Source organism: Artemia franciscana, chromosome 13, assembly GCF_032884065.1.
Source record: "Artemia franciscana chromosome 13, ASM3288406v1, whole genome shotgun sequence".
Classification (NCBI taxonomy): domain Eukaryota; kingdom Metazoa; phylum Arthropoda; class Branchiopoda; order Anostraca; family Artemiidae; genus Artemia; species Artemia franciscana.
In genome coordinates, this window is record NC_088875.1 from 33,865,644 (window position 1) to 33,882,544 (window position 16,901).

Here is a 16,901-nt window from a genome sequence, read left to right on the forward strand (position 1 = left end):
CATTGCTAAGCTGGTTTCAGGGGGGGGGGTCAGCAGGAGAGTGTTTATCAGGAGAATCAAAGTGTAATTCAACATGTCAGGGAGGTGAATTTTATAGTACTTGGAGAAAGAAAGAAGTATTTAAGGCCGTGATGCCCACCTACGTGGTGGGCATGGCAATATTTTGGTGGGACATGGGTATTAAGTGTAACCTTTGGCTGACTATACTTCTGAGCTTTAATTTTGGAAAAAGATTTTTCGTGTGAATGAAGTCACATTCAAATGCATGACACCCACAGCCCCTAAGGCTGGAGTTTCATTTGTGCTTTATTGAGGACTAAATATATTGCTTTTGATAGAATTGCTGTTAAGGCTTTTTGTTTTTCTGGATGCTTGAACAGAATAGATTTACAGGAAGAAAAGAGTGACAAAACAAGGGTATTCCCGTGCAAACTTGAAGTATTACAAAGTATAAAGTATATAAGTATACAATATAAAGTATACAAAGTATAAAATTCCCGTGCAAACTTGAAGTATACAAACATGTTCAGATAAGCTATTGTTCAGCCTAGATTGCTCGGTTTATATTTGTTTCGTTGTTTTAATTTTAATTTTATATATTTATTTTTTCGATAAATGCTGACATATTTTCTTATAGCTGAAGCGATATGTTGGACCAAAATCGGCTGAAGACAAAAAGGAAGAGATTCTTCAGCAGGCTGATAGCATCAGGAGTAAGGCTGAAAAACTTTTCAACAAACTAACAGTAAGTTTTACTAATCAATCTAGTATAAAATTCATCCTAATTCATTAATTATTTATGAGGGGGGGGGGCATGTGCTTCCCTTAGTTTTTTGCCTCTTCTCCCACAGATTGATTCTGAAAAATAACCTTATCGGGTGTATTTTCGTCGAGAAAGGTATTATTTTGGTATTTTATTCAAACATTTTAGAAAAAAACAAATTCGCCATTCTTGATCTGAAACATATCTTGCCCCCCCCCCCTCACTAAATTTTTGCAAATTGACGCCACTGACGAAAACTTTTTTCTGAGATAAATAATCGTAACAGCAAATCGATCCTAAAAGTTGTTTGCTATTTCATACTAAACGCTGGATTTGGACCAAAACTTCCCATCGAGGCCATGAACCCAAAAGTGGGTACATTTTACATTTGAAGGCAATATCTTACTATTAGGTGGGTTGAGCAAGGGTATAAGCGCTTGGGTGAGTTGAGTGAGTGAGTGAGTCAACGCTCACACAGTTGAGTAAGGGTACAAGTGCTGCTCTTGTCAGTATCCAAATATCTGACTTTTAGCCAAAGGGATATTTATAACCCAACCTATTCAAAAAATATACTCAACCGATTGGTGCAGTCAAAATTGATCTGATGTAATTAGTAATCAATTTTTTTTCCTCTAAAGTTTGCTCTTTTTTCTCAAATTGGAAAATTGTCGAACGCTAGCTCATGATATTCCTTGTATGAACAACTGTTTGTTAATAGTAACTATTTAGGTTTTTTCACTCGCCTGTAAACTTAAAGCAGCCCTTTACTAATATAAAAAAAAGCTTTACTAATATTAAAGCAGCCCGTAAACTAATATGCAGCCCTTTGAATTATCATGGCCAGATTGTTCCAACCATCGTTGGTTTTGTTGCTATCAGATTGACTTTTGCAGGATAAATGAAATGCAAATATATTAACTTTTTTAAAGGTTTTATTCTCAGTTTGGATTCATTAATTCCAGATGTATCCACTGACTGAGCCAAAATGATGACTTTAAATAGACTTTTTCTTACAGAACGATCTAAAGTTGTTTAGAAAAAGTTGGAAAAGGGAAAATTTTCTTTTCTTTTCACCACATGTTTAAAAAAATTTAAAGGTATTTTTCAATCTAAAGAAAAATAATCTACAAAATCAATGAATCTTTCAATCTACAAAAAAGCAGCATTATAGGTTGGTTAAAGGTTAAGAGATGGGGCTAAATAAGAAGAAATAAAACATATCATTGAGGAAAGTACTACTTAAAAAAAAAAGTTTGAACCAGGTCATGCGCCATGCAGCAGGAAGTTCTGTACAAGTCTGGAGCTAAGCTACGGGATGCCTATAAGGATAATTATTACCGTTATTGCCGACTAATGAAGTAATTAGAAGCAAATATATTTGAATAAAATCTGACGAAGGAATGGTATTCTAGTAAGAACGGCTGATCCGTGTTTCAGGCTTAGAGAAACTGTCAAGATCATGAAAAGGAAGCTTTACAAACATTTTGACGTATGAACCACCTGATATTTCAAATTAAAACGGGTCTTTATTTTAAAAAGGTAGTCCGATATATGGATGAAACTGAATCTCAGCTATTGGATGATTGCAAAAACTATCGCTGCACAATGACAAATTAAACAACCCGTATGACTTTATGGGTAAAACTGAATCTCAGCTATCGAATGATTACAAAAACTATTGCTGCACAATCACTCATTCAACAACCCATATGACTATATGGGTAAAACTGAATCTCAGCTATTGGATGATTGCAAAAACTGTCGCTGCACAATGACAAATTAAACAACCCATATGAGTTTATGGGTAAAACTGAATCTCAGCTATCGAATGATTGCAAAAACTGTCGCTGCACAATCACTCATTAAACAACCCATATGACTATATGGGTAAAACTGAATCTCAGCTATGGGATGATTGCAAAAACTGTCGCTGCACAATGACAAATTAAACAACCCGTATGACTTTATGGGTAAAACTGAATCTCAGCTATCGAATGATTACAAAAACTATTGCTGCACAATCACTCATTCAACAACCCATATGACTATATGGGTAAAACTGATTCTCAGCTATTGGATGATTGCAAAACTGTCGCTGCACAATGACAAATTAAACAACCCATATGAGTTTATGGGTAAAACTGAATCTCAGCTATCGAATGATTGCAAAAACTGTCGCTGCACAATCACTCATTAAACAACCCATATGACTATATGGGTAAAACTGAATCTCAGCTATGGGATGATTGCAAAAACTGTCGCTGCACAATGACAAATTAAACAACCCATATGAGTTTATGGGTGAAACTGAATCTCAACTATCGAATGATTGCAAAAACTGTCGCTGCACAATTACTCATTAAACAACTCATATGACTATATGGGTAAAACTGAATCTCAACTATCGAATGATTGCAAAAACTGTCGCTGCACAATCACTCATTAAACAACCCATATGACTATATGGGTAAAACTGAATCGACTATATGGGTAAAACTGAATCTCAGCTCTCGGATTATTGCAAAACTGTCGCTGTACAATGACTCATTAAAACCGTAGGAGTGAAGTGAAATAAAATGCTAAAACTTGCACAGAATACATAAATTGAAGATTTACTAAAATTTTAGAAGACCTTGCATTGGTACCTTGCGCAAATTTTGTCTTTCTACAACCCCCATTTATGATTCAATGGATCTTGATGAAAGTAAATACTCTTTTATCAGAAGCAAATATCTAACTCTTGAGACGATGACCTGATTTTGACGCATAACCTTCTGCTTATTTTTCACTTGAATGTTATAAAAACTGTTAAATTCGTCCAGGCATATACAGGTATACTTTAAAAATAGTTCTAAGACGGGCAAAGTAAATCCGTTAGCCTATTTAGCCTATTAATTCCGTTAGCCGTTAGCCTATCAATTCTAATTTTTACCATATAATAGAAATACATGCTCATTTGGGGTGATCAAGGGATTTTTCCAAAGTTATTGACCTTAAAAAGTAAATTTTTGGGCTGAAAAAAAAAATAAATAAATAAATAAAAAAAAAACAAGGCACCCATCCAAGCTGTCCATCCGAATACGATTTCTTATGTCTTTCATGGTGGGAGACAGTAAACCTCTAAACGATATTAGTTCTAATCGTATATACTAACTTTTGTGTTGTTTTGGCGTCAGGTCATATTTTATTTGTTTCAGGCTCTTTTCGAAATTCTCATAAAATTGATTTTGTAATTAGGTGGTTATGGCTTTCGAATTAGGCTAAATCAAGAATTTGTTTTCTCTCATGACAGTTCCTTTGAAAACATTAAGAATTTCGGCTAGTAATGGCTTGCTCTTTATTAAGTTGCAGCTACTGCTGCAACCATGAAGTTCTTAGACCAAGGAAATGCCAATGCAGAAAAAGAAAAATTAATAAAAATAAATAATAAAATAGAGAGGTAATTTCGCCAAAGTTCTAATTTTTACCATAGTTTTCTAAAGGTACTAGGTACTAAAAGGTCTAGTTTTCAAAGGTACCTTTGTAGTTATCTAAGATAAGCAAAGCTAAAGAATCTCTGTGATTACTATTATGCTATTTTCGGGTGTAACCATATAAGGGCGGTTTGACCAGTAAAAAAAATTGTAGTCAAATTTGGTTTTATGGCCTAGTCACAATGAGATTTTACTAAAACCGAGATTTAGCTAGACCTAATTTGGGCTGATTGAATTTTTTGATAGGCTTAAAAATCTTCCGAAAAGTTCTGAGTGACCTAAATGAGCGTTAGCTAAATCTCGGTATTAGTATAATCTCATTGTGAATGGGGCATTACGGAAACAAATTTTGAAACTTAGTAGTAAACTTCCATTGATTGTCACTCCAATTAAGAGCAACATCAATTCCATCCACTGTGCTCACTAAATTTTGTTTCTTTTTTACTTAATTAGTTAACAATATTAATTAGTTTAATTAGTTTAATTAGTTACCAATAATTTCAGCTACTCTTCGTCGTGCCTGAAGGGAAAACATTCAACGAGGTTTTTATCGCTCAAATTGTCGAGTTCCAAAAAGCTACCTATGCCTACTCTGATGAGCGGATAATGATGCTCACGGAAGATCCTGTCGATTCCCGATGAGTCTGAAGAAGTGTGAGTTATCTTAAGTATATTGAATCCGATTTTTGGTCAAATAGCTGTTTATTATAATTGCTTAAAAATAAATTTGAAAATGTGACCTCTTTTGTAATAAATGTTTGTTAATATGGATTGCTATTATTTATTAATTTCAAAGTCTGTTTATGTTAGTGTTCACGGTGGCATTTCTTATTGCTAACCTAGTGTGCTGCGATCTGTATTCAGGGTTTGTGCCTGGATCTTATCCCTGTCAAAACGATCAGGACATTCTTGACAGGATGTCCCTCATGTAAACACTTTTCAAACGATGTTAGTTTTGGTTTTAGAAGGATTTCTATTGAGTTGTTTTTTTATTAGTATTAGTAAGGTTTTAGTAAGGTTCAAAGCTATTTCTAACATATTAAATACAACCGCCTCTCTTCTCCAGCGCAAAACGAAATAATATATCAAACAGTTCATGGTAACGAACTGTAGTAAGGAGTGACCCGGCTCAATAGTAAACGAAACTCTAAAAAACGGAATTTTGATGCTAATAGATACGCCATAAGAATTAGATTTTTATGCTGATTTTAGATATAAAAGTTTCATTAAATTTAGTCTTACTCATCAAAAGTTACGAGCCTTGGAAAATAGGGGGAAACACCCCCTAAAAGCTATAGGATCTTAACGAAAATCACACCTTCGCATTTAGCGTGTCATTTAGCGTGTCTATTGTAGAACTTTGAAGTTCCTATCTACAAAATGTGGAACTTAGTATTTTTTCCAGAAGACCGATCACGCCTGCGTGTTTATATGTTTGTTTGTTTGTTGTTTTTTTCCCCAGGGGTGATCGTATCGACCAAGTGGTCCTAGAATGTTGCGGAAGGGCTCATTCTAACAGAAATAAAAAGTTCTAGTGCCTTTTTTAAGTGACCAAATAATGGGAGGGCACCTAGGCCCCCTCCCACGCTAATTTTTTCCCAAAGTCAATGGATCAAAATTTGAGATAGCCATTTTGTTCAGCATAGTCGAAAAACATAATAACTATGTCTTTGGGGCTGACTTACTCCTCTACAGTCCCCGGGGGAGGGGCTGCAAGTTACAAACTTTGATTAGCGTTTACATAAATTAGGGGTTATTTGGAAGTGTACACACCTTTTCAGGGGGATTTTTTGGTTGGTTGGGGGGTTGAGGAGAGGAGGCTACGTAGGAGTATCTTCCGTTGGAGGAATTTGTCATGGGAGAAGAGAAATTCCATGAAGGGGCGCAGGTTTTTCTAGCACTATTTAAAAAAATAACTATGAAAAAATAAATATGAAAAGTTTTTCCCACTGAAAGTAAGGACCAGCATTAAAACTTAAAACGAACAGAGATTATTACGCATATGAGGGGTTCATCTCTTCCTAAATACCTCGCTCTTTATGCTAAAGTATTTTTAGTAATTTCAACTATTTATTCTACACCCTTTGTGATTCAGGGGTCAGTCTTAAAGAATTGGGACAAAATTAAAGCTTTAATGTGAAAGCGAGGTATTAACGAGGGGGCAACCCTCCTCATATACATAATAAAAATATACGAATATAGAAGTTCTTTACGTGAGTTAATTTGTAAGTTACGTATATTTTTACTAATAAAAACTTTCGTTCAAAATTAAAAATTCGAGTTGCCTTTTTAAGTATCCGAAAATTGGATGGCAACTATTCCTCCTCCCCCACCCTTTTTCTCATTTTCGTCTGATTAAAGGTAAGAGAAAGCCATTTAGCAAAAAAAAATAATACACAAATTTCGTTTTAATTAATCATTTGCAGAGAGCCAAAATCAAACATGCATTAATTCAAAAACGTTCAGAAATTAAATAAAAAAAAAACAAGTTTTTTAACTGAAAGTAAGGAACAACATTAAAACTTAAAATGGACAGAAATTACTCCGTGTATAAAAGGGGCTGTTCCCTTCTCAACGTCCCGCTCTTTACGTTAAAGTTATTTACTGTTTTATAAAATAGAATTGAGAGAAAGAGTCGAACTTTAGCATAAAGAGCGGGACGTTGAGAAGGGAACAGCCCCTTTTATACACGGAGTAATTTCTGTTCGTTTTAAGTTTTACCTAAAAAGACAAGTCTGCAGCAGTTTAGGATAAGTCTGCAGCAGTTTAGTACCTAAAAAGACAAGTCTGCAGCAGTTTAGGATAATTTAATAATTACACGTTGGCAGTGAAAACTGTGAGTTGAAACTGATCAATGAAACTGATCGAGACTTATATCCAGCTATTGGCTTTTTAACCGCTGCAACTTTAACATACCAAACCCTTCAAAAATGGATTGTCCAGAATATTTAATTTGGGATATGCTCCAAAACCGTTTAGAGTGCAGATCAGTGATTTTTTGCTTTTGGGGCCACTTTTGGGGATGGATAGATAAAAAATTTGGCGAAAACATTCATACATTTGGAAAATGCCCTGTTAATGTTATGCCCTCCTAATAATATTTTTTTCAGGTGTATGTCGTCTTTTTTCTTCTATTATGTCGGGTTTACCTCATTCTGTATTTCGGAAGCTACTTATAGTATAGGCTTTGTGTTAAATTTGTAGAGGAAATCTGGGAAGATACTTTTTGTAATTCTAACGTGGAACATTAAAAATTGGATGGGAAATTCCAGGGCCAAATTAGGCCATGTACCAAGCTTTATCCAGCCTTCAACATAGCCCTTTTGCAATTGATTATCGTCATTGACAGTCAGTGAAAACCAACTGTTTCCTAACAGAATGGGTTTTCGGGGCTGTCAGTGGCAGAAATCCATTGCAGTCGACTGCATTTAGCTGTGTTGAACCGGGTTTATCTCTACTCCTTTCCCTACTTCAGAGCAGTGAGTTCTCGTGAATTATAAAAATAAAGGTTTTGCTACGTCAGTACAATTTTACGTAAGAACTTTTGGAATGTAAATAGGAAAGGAACAAACCTAATAAAAATTAAATGAGAAAACAAACAACGCAGAAACCAAAAAGAATAAGAAATAAATGCCTAAATTAGAAGAACTAGAAAACCTGGATTTTGTTTTTTGGCCTTTAAAGGTTTTAAATCTGTTAATTCTGATTTTATCTATTGTTGTTTTTTTTCCGTTTTGTTAGGTTTTTTAATTCTTCCAATTTGGGTTTTTATTTGTTTTTTGTTTTGTCTTTCGCGTTGTTTGTTTTTATCGTTTTATTGTTGTCCGGTTTGTTTCGTTCACATTTATTTTCGGAAAAGGTGAACATGTATCCTTGAAACTTTGTCCTATAGCTCTGAAGACGGGAAGTGATTGTCCCCCCGAAATATTCGTCTTGTTACATTGTAAAGAAACAACAAAGAAACAGCATATAATCTTGGTTATTCTCTCAGCCGTTCTTAGATTTAAAATCCTTTGTTCGTCAGGACAGGAGTTCGAGTCCTGCTGTCGCCGATTATTTAGTTTATAATGGGGCCAGTGGCGTGACTCTGTAAATTTAGCCAGAGCTGAACTAGTTCTAAATGGGTGCCTGGAAAAATATGTGGAAGGTATTTCGTCCATTTTACGCTATTGAAGATAGGTTTTCGAATGTATAAATAAATTGTGTTTTTTATTGTCATGATACATGTGTATTATGATGCCATCATAATAGCAGTTAAGATGATTCGTCCGCTGAACCTTACTGCAGAATTCACACTTCTCTGAAAACAAAGAAACCTGAAACCTGGTCTCTTTGAAACCTCTCTTGAACTGATCTCTTGAATCATCAGTTAAGAAATAGTTTTAAACTAAATATTGAGGAAAGCGGAGCAATATAATTTTTTGTAGTGACACTTCCCAAATTTATTAAAAATTGTCAAAACAAGGATTTAAATAGCGCATAATATGTCGCTTAATTGTGTCTGTTGTCTCTGTTAATTTTTTTTTCTTGGGGCTTTCGTGGAGTCATAGCTGTTTACCATCGCTCTCTGACATTCCGCCTTCCATAGCTGCTGTGCCCCCTAAATTCAGTTCTTCCTCCATAACCTCTACTATTCTGCCATTTTAGCCTGACTTCTGAGTTCTTGGCAACTTCATACAATTTTGGGTCGACTTTTTGATTTGCTTCTTTGAGAACCCCTATTAAATCCTTAGCCTTATTTCCTTTCTTTGGGGTGAAGAAGGTGTGTGCAATCCCAGTCCGGTTGGATCTCCCAGTTCTTCCTATTCTATGAATGTAATCCTCACTGTTCTGAGGGTAATCATAGTTAATTACATATTTTATGTCGTCGATGTCTAGACCGCGGGCTGCAACATCTGTTGCCACTAATATATCTCTTTGATCTTTGTCACCGTGAATGGCCTTTGCTGGATACCCGTATCCGCGAATACTGTCTGCTATTTCGTCAGCCATTTGTTTTGTTTCTACGAAAATAATTGTCTTCTTTTCCTGCTCTTTGGAAATTTTAGTCAAAAGCCAAATTAACTTAATGTATTTTTCTTGTTCTGAGCACACTTCGACAGTTTGTTGAATATTGTGATTGGCCGATAAATCCTTTGAGCCGACGTTCAATTTGATGTGTGGGCCTAGAAAGTCTTTTGCTAGGCTTTCAACTTCCTTCGGCCAAGTGGCTGACCACATCAGAATTTGAGTTTCACCGCTAATTTTTTGAAAAATTTTCCTGATTTGTGGTTCAAAGCCCATATCAAGCATCCTATCTGCTTCGTCCAGGACGATGTAAGTACATCTCCTAAGGTTTGTTTTTTTTGTTTCTAAAAATTCAATCATTCTCCCAGGAGTAGCAATGCAAAGCTCAGATCCTTGTTGCAAATTTTTTATTTGCTGCCCCCTTGGAGACCCACCGAAGACACACGTGCTTCTTATGTCAGACGATGCTCCATATATGTCTGCCACAATTTTGATCTGTTGTGCTAATTCTCTAGTTGGAGCTAAAATCAAAGCTATGGGTCCATCTCCTCTTTGAAGTTTTGCGCTGTTTTTAATGTGGACGATCGATGGCAGTATATAGGCCAGCGTTTTACCTGATCCAGTTGATGCGATGCCTACCATATTTCTACCAGATAAGGCAATTGGCCAACCTTGTGCTTGGATTGGAGTGGGACTATGTAATCCTTGTGATGTTAACTGAGATTTTAAATTATCAGGAAAACCTGCTTCTTCGAATGACATGGTTGGATGAGGGACGTCTACTCCTTCAACTAGAATTTCTTTAGAATCACGATAGCTGTCTACTTCTTCCTTGGATCTTTTTGCGACAGTAGGATGGGGACTATAGAAATTATTTTGTAATGGCTGTCGTTTGTAACTACCATGATCTCCTTGGTTCGAAAGAGTTCCACCTGAATTTTTAGACTCTTTGAACTTGCTGTTGTGGTCATGATTACGACGAAAGTATTGCTTGGGATTACCATCTCGTCTTACACTGTATTGGTTGGAATCACTGGCAAACTTGCTGCTAAAATTGTTGAATTTTTTTTCGCGTTCTTCTAGGCGACAAGTACCCTGTTCTCGTATAGGCTTGTAAAAAGTTTCGTTGCAGTTTCGAATTCCTTCAAACCAGTCGTTGTGAATAATGCGATGGCGAGGTAAGCATTCTGTCGTGCCACCTGCTTGTTTTCTGCCGCTTTGATTCAAATAACTTGAGCGCATGTTTCTATAACTATTATGGATCTTAACAAAGAAATGAAAGGATATAAAATATTTGCGAAAGCACGATGATAGCACCTAAAACAGTACACAAAAAATTGACTAAACGTTCTACTGAACTGCATTCTATCACATGGACTTAATTTTGTGTTTAAGATCTTTTTGCGTTCGTTGATTTTTCGAAAATATAAATTTAAGTCTGTCTTCTAAAGATTTTTGATTACTTTTTTATGTAAAATTAATGTTGAACTAAAATGACGTTGCCTATCATGTTAAATATTTGCGTCATGTTTTTTTTTGTTAATTGTCGCTGACGTCATAATGGTATTTCTATTCTTTTGTTTCAATTTAATGTCATTTTGCGAGAAAGTTAACTTTTTGGATAGTCCTGCAGTTATGTCGAATTATTGATGTCTACTTGGTAATATGGACATCCGAGTCCGATTTCAGATGCAACAACCCGCCCTAGGGTCCAGAATATGATTCCAGTGATGAGGTTATGTGAATATGTCTCCATAATCATCCGAACAAGAAGAAGAAAGAACATCTGGATCTGCAAAATTGGGCAACAGGCTAACCTGTGACTTGTTAACAAACTAGATTGATTAGGTAGATAAAAGAGACAATGGATAGAATTCAAATAAAAATTAAACTGCTGGTTAGATACTAACATACCAAATATTAAATGAAAAAACGTCAATTGTTAGTTGATGTTTGCTTACATACCTGAATGCAGAGACAGTGCTTGAGAACGATAGGAACAAAGCCACATTGTACTATGGAAAGATAATATAATGTTTGATGACTAAAATATTTCCTCATTTCTTCGATCCTTGTTCTTGGAGGATATCCTTATTAACCCTAAACTTAAAAGTCAAGTATTCGACGCGAAAAGATAACAAATTTTTAAAGAGGACATAAATAATTTCTTATACTACACTGCTTTTCCATTTACGAAAAATTAGAACAATAAGCGTTTTTAAAAGTTCTAAAAACTTTAGCGTAAGGAGTGAGGTATTAAGGACGGGGTAACCGCCCTCACATACGTAATAACTTTTTTTCGTTCCAAGTTTTAATGTTGCTCCTTACTTTCATTTGAAAAACCTTGTTTTTTTATTTAATTCTGACCGTTTTTAAATAATGCTTGGAAATCTGGATCCCCCTCCATGGAAAATTTCCTTCCCCCATGAAAAATTTCTCCATGGAAAGATCCTCCCACGTAACTCTCTCCCCTCGATCCTGCTCCCACCAGAAAAATCATCCTTGAAAACGTCTGTATACTTTCCAATAACCAATACTATATGTAAGCAGTGGGCTAAGTTCATAACTTGCAGCCCTTCCCCTGAGGACTTTGGGGGGGGGGGGTTAAGTCGTCCTCAAATACATAGCTATTAGATTCTTCGACTGCACTGAACAAAATGACTATCTCAAAATTTTGATGTCGATGACCCGCCATCGACAGATACTAGCGACGTTAGTATCTGTTGATGGTAGTTCATAATTTTTTTTACAAGTTTTGGCTTTTATTGAATTGTATTCATCTTCTTATTTTTTATTTTTTCATTTGTTCTGTTTTGTTTTTTCACAATTGACTTTCCGCGTTTGTTTAGTTGGTTTGTTCTTCAGCACTTTCGTTTCGCACTGAAGAAGAGAGGCCGTTGTCCATCAAGATATTTGCTTCGTTTGTTTATTCTTTTGTTCTCTTTTGGCCTTAAATCTATTTTTGATCGTTTCTTTTTTTTTACGAAAATATTCACTTTGTTTATTTGTTCAGTATTCTCGTTTGACCTCAAATTCCATTTTTGATTATTTTTTTTTTTTTAACAATATTTTTGGTGTTCATCTTCACAGGAATTAAATGTAACTAGCCAAAAAAATGGCCTTTTTTTCCACGAAACTAAAAGCATGATATATAACTAAATTGGTTCTTTAGTAGTAAAAAGCTCCTTATGATCATGACGTCATATCTAAAGTGTCTTGTCTTTTTTTGGCTAATTAATTTAAAGTTACCGGATTTATTGCCCGTATCCATTCTCAAGGTTCCAAAATTATTGTGCATAAATTTCGTGTTTCTAACTTGGTTAGCTTATTTATCAGTGCCTACAAAACCAGTGTATACACCCACACAAACAAAATCTATATATATAAAATTAAGTTGTTTGTCTGTTGACCAACGTCATGTTTGTGTGTCGACTGACGTCATTATAAGGATTGAGCTGTATGTCGTCATGAAGTTGTTTGTCGACTGACGTCATTTTTGTCGATTGACGAAATTACAGACCGGGACACAAATGACGTCCGGTACACTCAAAGAGAAATTACAGACTGGGACACCGGGACACAAATAACGACCGGGACACAGGGAATATAAATGACGACCGGGACACAGGGACATAACTACAACGGGGACGCCGGGGGCACAGGGGGGATATATAAATGACGACCGGGACACAGGGGATGTTCGGTTAGCAATCACCATCAACAAAGCTCAAGGGCAATCATTGGAATAATGAGGTATAGATCTGAATACGGATTGTTTTTCCCATGGACAATTATATATTGCATGTTCAAGAGTCGGTAAACCCGACAATCTATTTATATGCACAGACAATGGGACAGCGAAGAATGTTGTATATTCGCAAGTTTTACGTAGTTAAAAACATATATATATATATATATATATATATATATATATATATATATATATATATATATATATATATATATATATATATATATATATATATATATCTATATATATTCACAGGTTGGGCACAGGGACACAACTACAATGGCGCGTAACGACTTTACGGCCCCCACCAACTAGGTGTTGGGGTGGCGCGAAGCGCCACCCCAACAGCTAGTGATTTAATATATGCGCATCAGATTACCTAATATATTTCATGTATGAAGTAGTATTTTAGCAGGAATCTTTTGGCCTATCCGAAAAAGTGAGCGAATTACTTAAAATCTTCCCAAGTTGGGTTTTTAATTTTTTGAAAATATATCAAGTTTATTGCCAATTATCTGAAATCTACCTGTCAAAATCTATAACCAGTAGATCGCAAGACACTCCGTCCAATTTGTTGTTATTCCTCTTGTCGAAAACCTATCCTTTAGAGCTATTTAATTTACTTATTTACTATTTAATTTACTTACTTTTTAATTTACTTAATTCGTGTTTTTTTTTTCTTGCGGAACACAATTAGTTAAATACCTAAAGATATATTTTTTTTAGAACTCTCTTTTCTATAAATCGCCTCCTCTCCCTAAATTTAGGTTAGGTTAAGTTAGGCTAGGTTAGGTGAAACGAAGATTGTAGTTTTAGAAAAGCGAGAGGATGTGTTGACCCGCTTGGATTATTAATTGAGAAGTGAGTCAATTATCATATCCCTTTAGTTCTGAGTTTATGTATTACTAGCAGAAAAGCTGGTGCGGTTTCCCATGGCTTTTGTCACTTCTATCTGCTCTGTCTGACCTACGGTCCTCAGAGTTGGGGGCTCTTGTCACCTTCCTCCAATCGCTGTGGTTCACAACTATATATTTTTACATTGTTGTAGCCTCTCTTCATTCTTTAGGTTCAAAAATTTTCTCCGTAAGTTTTCGAATTTACAGCTTGATTTGATCAAATCTTTTTTCAGTCGCTTTCTTTCGCTTGCTCAGGTGTGAGACCCTTGCTAATATCGGGCTCTGAAAGTCCCTCCACCCACTCAGCCCACTGTGGTTGGGCTTGGGGATTTCATTTTTACAATGACTTTTTGCTTCGATCAGGCAATAGCTTGGACATTCGCTCTTCACACGCTTCTTATTTTGACGTTACATTTCCAGATTTGTTTGGCTTACATTTTTTATCCTTAAATACCTCATAAATAGGTCAAAGATTTTCCCGAGGTTTTGGGAAACACATTTCTTGTATTTTCATTTGAAAATGGCTTTTTTTTGTATTTTGATTAAAAAACTGCCTTTCTTTCCCTAGATTTTAAAATTTTGTTTTTGCCACCCTCCCTCCTCTGATTTCTGAGGATTGGTGCCGCTGATTAAAAGGATTTGTCTCATGAATGCGAAAAAGTTTGGTTTTCTATGGGCCGAGGGTCGTTCTTTATTAGGTTGCAGCATTTCCTGCAACCATAATAATCTTGCAGCGGTTAAAGTAGAAAAAGCCAGGTTAGCAGCTTGTTTTCTGCTGAATCAGGAGTTAAGAAGGGATGTTTTTTCTCCATTTTTGTATAGAGTATTTTGATGGAATTTTTCCTGAAGAACCCATCGAAGGCTATGGCAGAAAATGGTTTCAAATTGGAAGGTAAAACTCTCCTCGACTATGCGGATGATTTGATTGTCTTAGATAAATAGGCTTAATGAATTTTGAAGATTTAGATAGTATAGGGTGCAAGAATGAGTTTGAAAACTAAATAAAATTAATAGGTGAGAAGACTAACTTGCTCAAATGAATAATTAATGATGAAGAGATTTTATGGTACATAACGAGAAAGTTGTGAGTAACATTGGTCGTGGTGTAGTTTTTTGTAACATGAGAAGAAAAGTTTAGAAGAGTCCAAAATAAGTTTTAGAACTAAGATTAGAATACTAAAAGCCACATTAATCTTTCTATGTTAAGGAACTCTGTGGTTTCCTCAGGACCGTAGTAGGGAATGGTCTGGATAATATAATCTACAATAACATCTTGCTTTTGGAGCCAGGGTATCGGAGTCTATTAGAGAAAATAGACGATAAAATGTTAAGGATCTTCCAGATTAGCAAAGGTTGTTCTGGGAAAAGTCGTATTGACATGATGTCAGAAATAAAGGCATCCGAATTCTGACGAACGGAAACTTAAGGAATTATTAATTACTTATTATTACTGATTGTTATTTTAATACTATATTAACACTAATATTAAATTTAATTAATATAATACTAATTATTAAATTAATCACTAAAAAATTTTAATTACTAATTATCTTATGTTTATACTTGTGTTATCGTTTTCTTATTTCTACTTTTGTATAAATCACATTGTTGTACTTCCCATTTATTACTACGTTCATTTGAACTAGAATGAAACCGTTTGACTCTTCCAAAGAATAGTATAATTAATAAAGAAAAGGAAGTCTCGGGGTGAATTTTGTTTATTTAATTAAGGAAAATTGTTGGATTCCTATGATGTCGACTCACTACTATTAAACAGCGCAGGAATTTAAAACCCCTCCTAAATTGGTATCGGCTTTGCTTGGTGACTAATTAGTTGTGCAAATGTTTCTTACGATAAAACATTACAGAAATTTCATATGCAGGTTATAAGGTATGAAAGAAACGTACATGCTGTCGATTATTGGTGAAATAAAACCAGTTGGTAAAAATGACCAGTTTCATTTTTCAAATCTGTAGTTTCCAGTTTCCAGGGGTATATCCCAATGTTTTCGAACGACGTTCTTGGAAAAAGACGAATGTCAAAATGTCAGTAGATTTAGTCGTGAATGACAGGAGAAAAATCCATGTATGTACTCCCTACATCTATGTACTCCCTACATCTATGTACTCCCTACATCTAAGGCTGTCAAATGGAAGTTGCTTCTATGAAAAGGCATTTCCAGATATTAATAATGTCAGTTTTATTCAAATGAAGCATCCAGTTTCCAGTAACGTCATAATTGAAAGATGTCAATTATTGGTGAAATAAAAGCAGTTGGTAAAAATGACCAGCCATTCGGTAAAATCTATTGCCCCATCCCTAAATAGAGCTGGTTAGTGACACCTCTGTGCCTAAGTTCGTTAAGTGCTGGACAGATATAGAGTTTTCAACCTAAAATCATTTTTAATACTGGATTTCTGAAAATACTTGCTATCGACTCTAAAGGCCTGTTGTAGAACTCATTAGGATAGAGGTCTGACGTCATTCCGTCTAACTTAATTTGGCTGTTTAATACTGTTGTAAAAAAAAATTCTCTTCCTGCCTCTATGTTTTACAGATTTGAAATAGTTGGTAAGAAAATACCGTCTTTGTTGAGAAAAATCCAAATTGTTGTTCGTATTTGTACGTTATTATAACGCTGGAAGAAAACGTCACGTTCTTATAGTGCTTAGCTGTGTTCCTTCCTTTGACTCTGATAAGTCTAATAATTGTCTTTGCAACTTAAGTAATACTCAAATGGGTTTCACTCCATCGGTCAGATCACATCTCAGTTCTTTGACTGCCTGAGTTGGTTCATAAATTTCAGTCATTTAGTACCTTCAAAAATTAATAAAACAAATTTTTTGTTTTGATTTGATTTGACCTCCTTCCTTGTTGATTATGAAACATCGACATCTTCTTTTTTTCTTTGTTTTTTCTTTATATCTACATCTAGTACTTACACAGAAACAAGAGAAGAAAAAAAAACAACAATGAAAGAAAGAAAAACCTATAACTGGTGATAGTACTT

General features: G+C 35.1%; 2 protein-coding genes across 5 annotated transcripts in view; one reads left to right on the forward strand and one right to left on the reverse strand.

Moving 5' to 3' along the window:
- The window catches only part of LOC136034843 (hepatoma-derived growth factor-like), a 40,531-nt gene extending 35,524 nt beyond the window's left edge, over nt 1-5,007 (forward strand). For all 4 annotated transcript variants that reach the window (XM_065716302.1, XM_065716304.1, XM_065716305.1 and 1 more), the window contains exons 7-8: nt 638-745; nt 4,741-5,007. In XM_065716302.1, the coding sequence (XP_065572374.1) occupies nt 638-745; nt 4,741-4,878 (246 nt within the window). In that variant the 3' untranslated portion in view covers nt 4,879-5,007. The remainder of the gene's footprint in view (nt 1-637; nt 746-4,740) is intronic.
- Nucleotides 5,008-6,948: 1,941 nt separating this feature from the next.
- Nucleotides 6,949-10,486, reverse strand: LOC136034842 (uncharacterized). Its single transcript, XM_065716301.1, has one exon. It carries the CDS (start codon nt 10,483-10,485, stop codon nt 8,791-8,793), a length of 1,695 nt encoding a protein of 564 aa, XP_065572373.1. The 5' UTR covers nt 10,486; the 3' UTR covers nt 6,949-8,790.
- Between the last annotated feature and the right edge of the window lie 6,415 nt (nt 10,487-16,901).

Coding starts and splice junctions, on each gene's coding strand:
- LOC136034842 (XM_065716301.1), bottom strand. CDS start 10,485: ATGCGCTCAAGTTATTTGAATCAAAGCGGCAGAAAACAAGCAGGTGGC.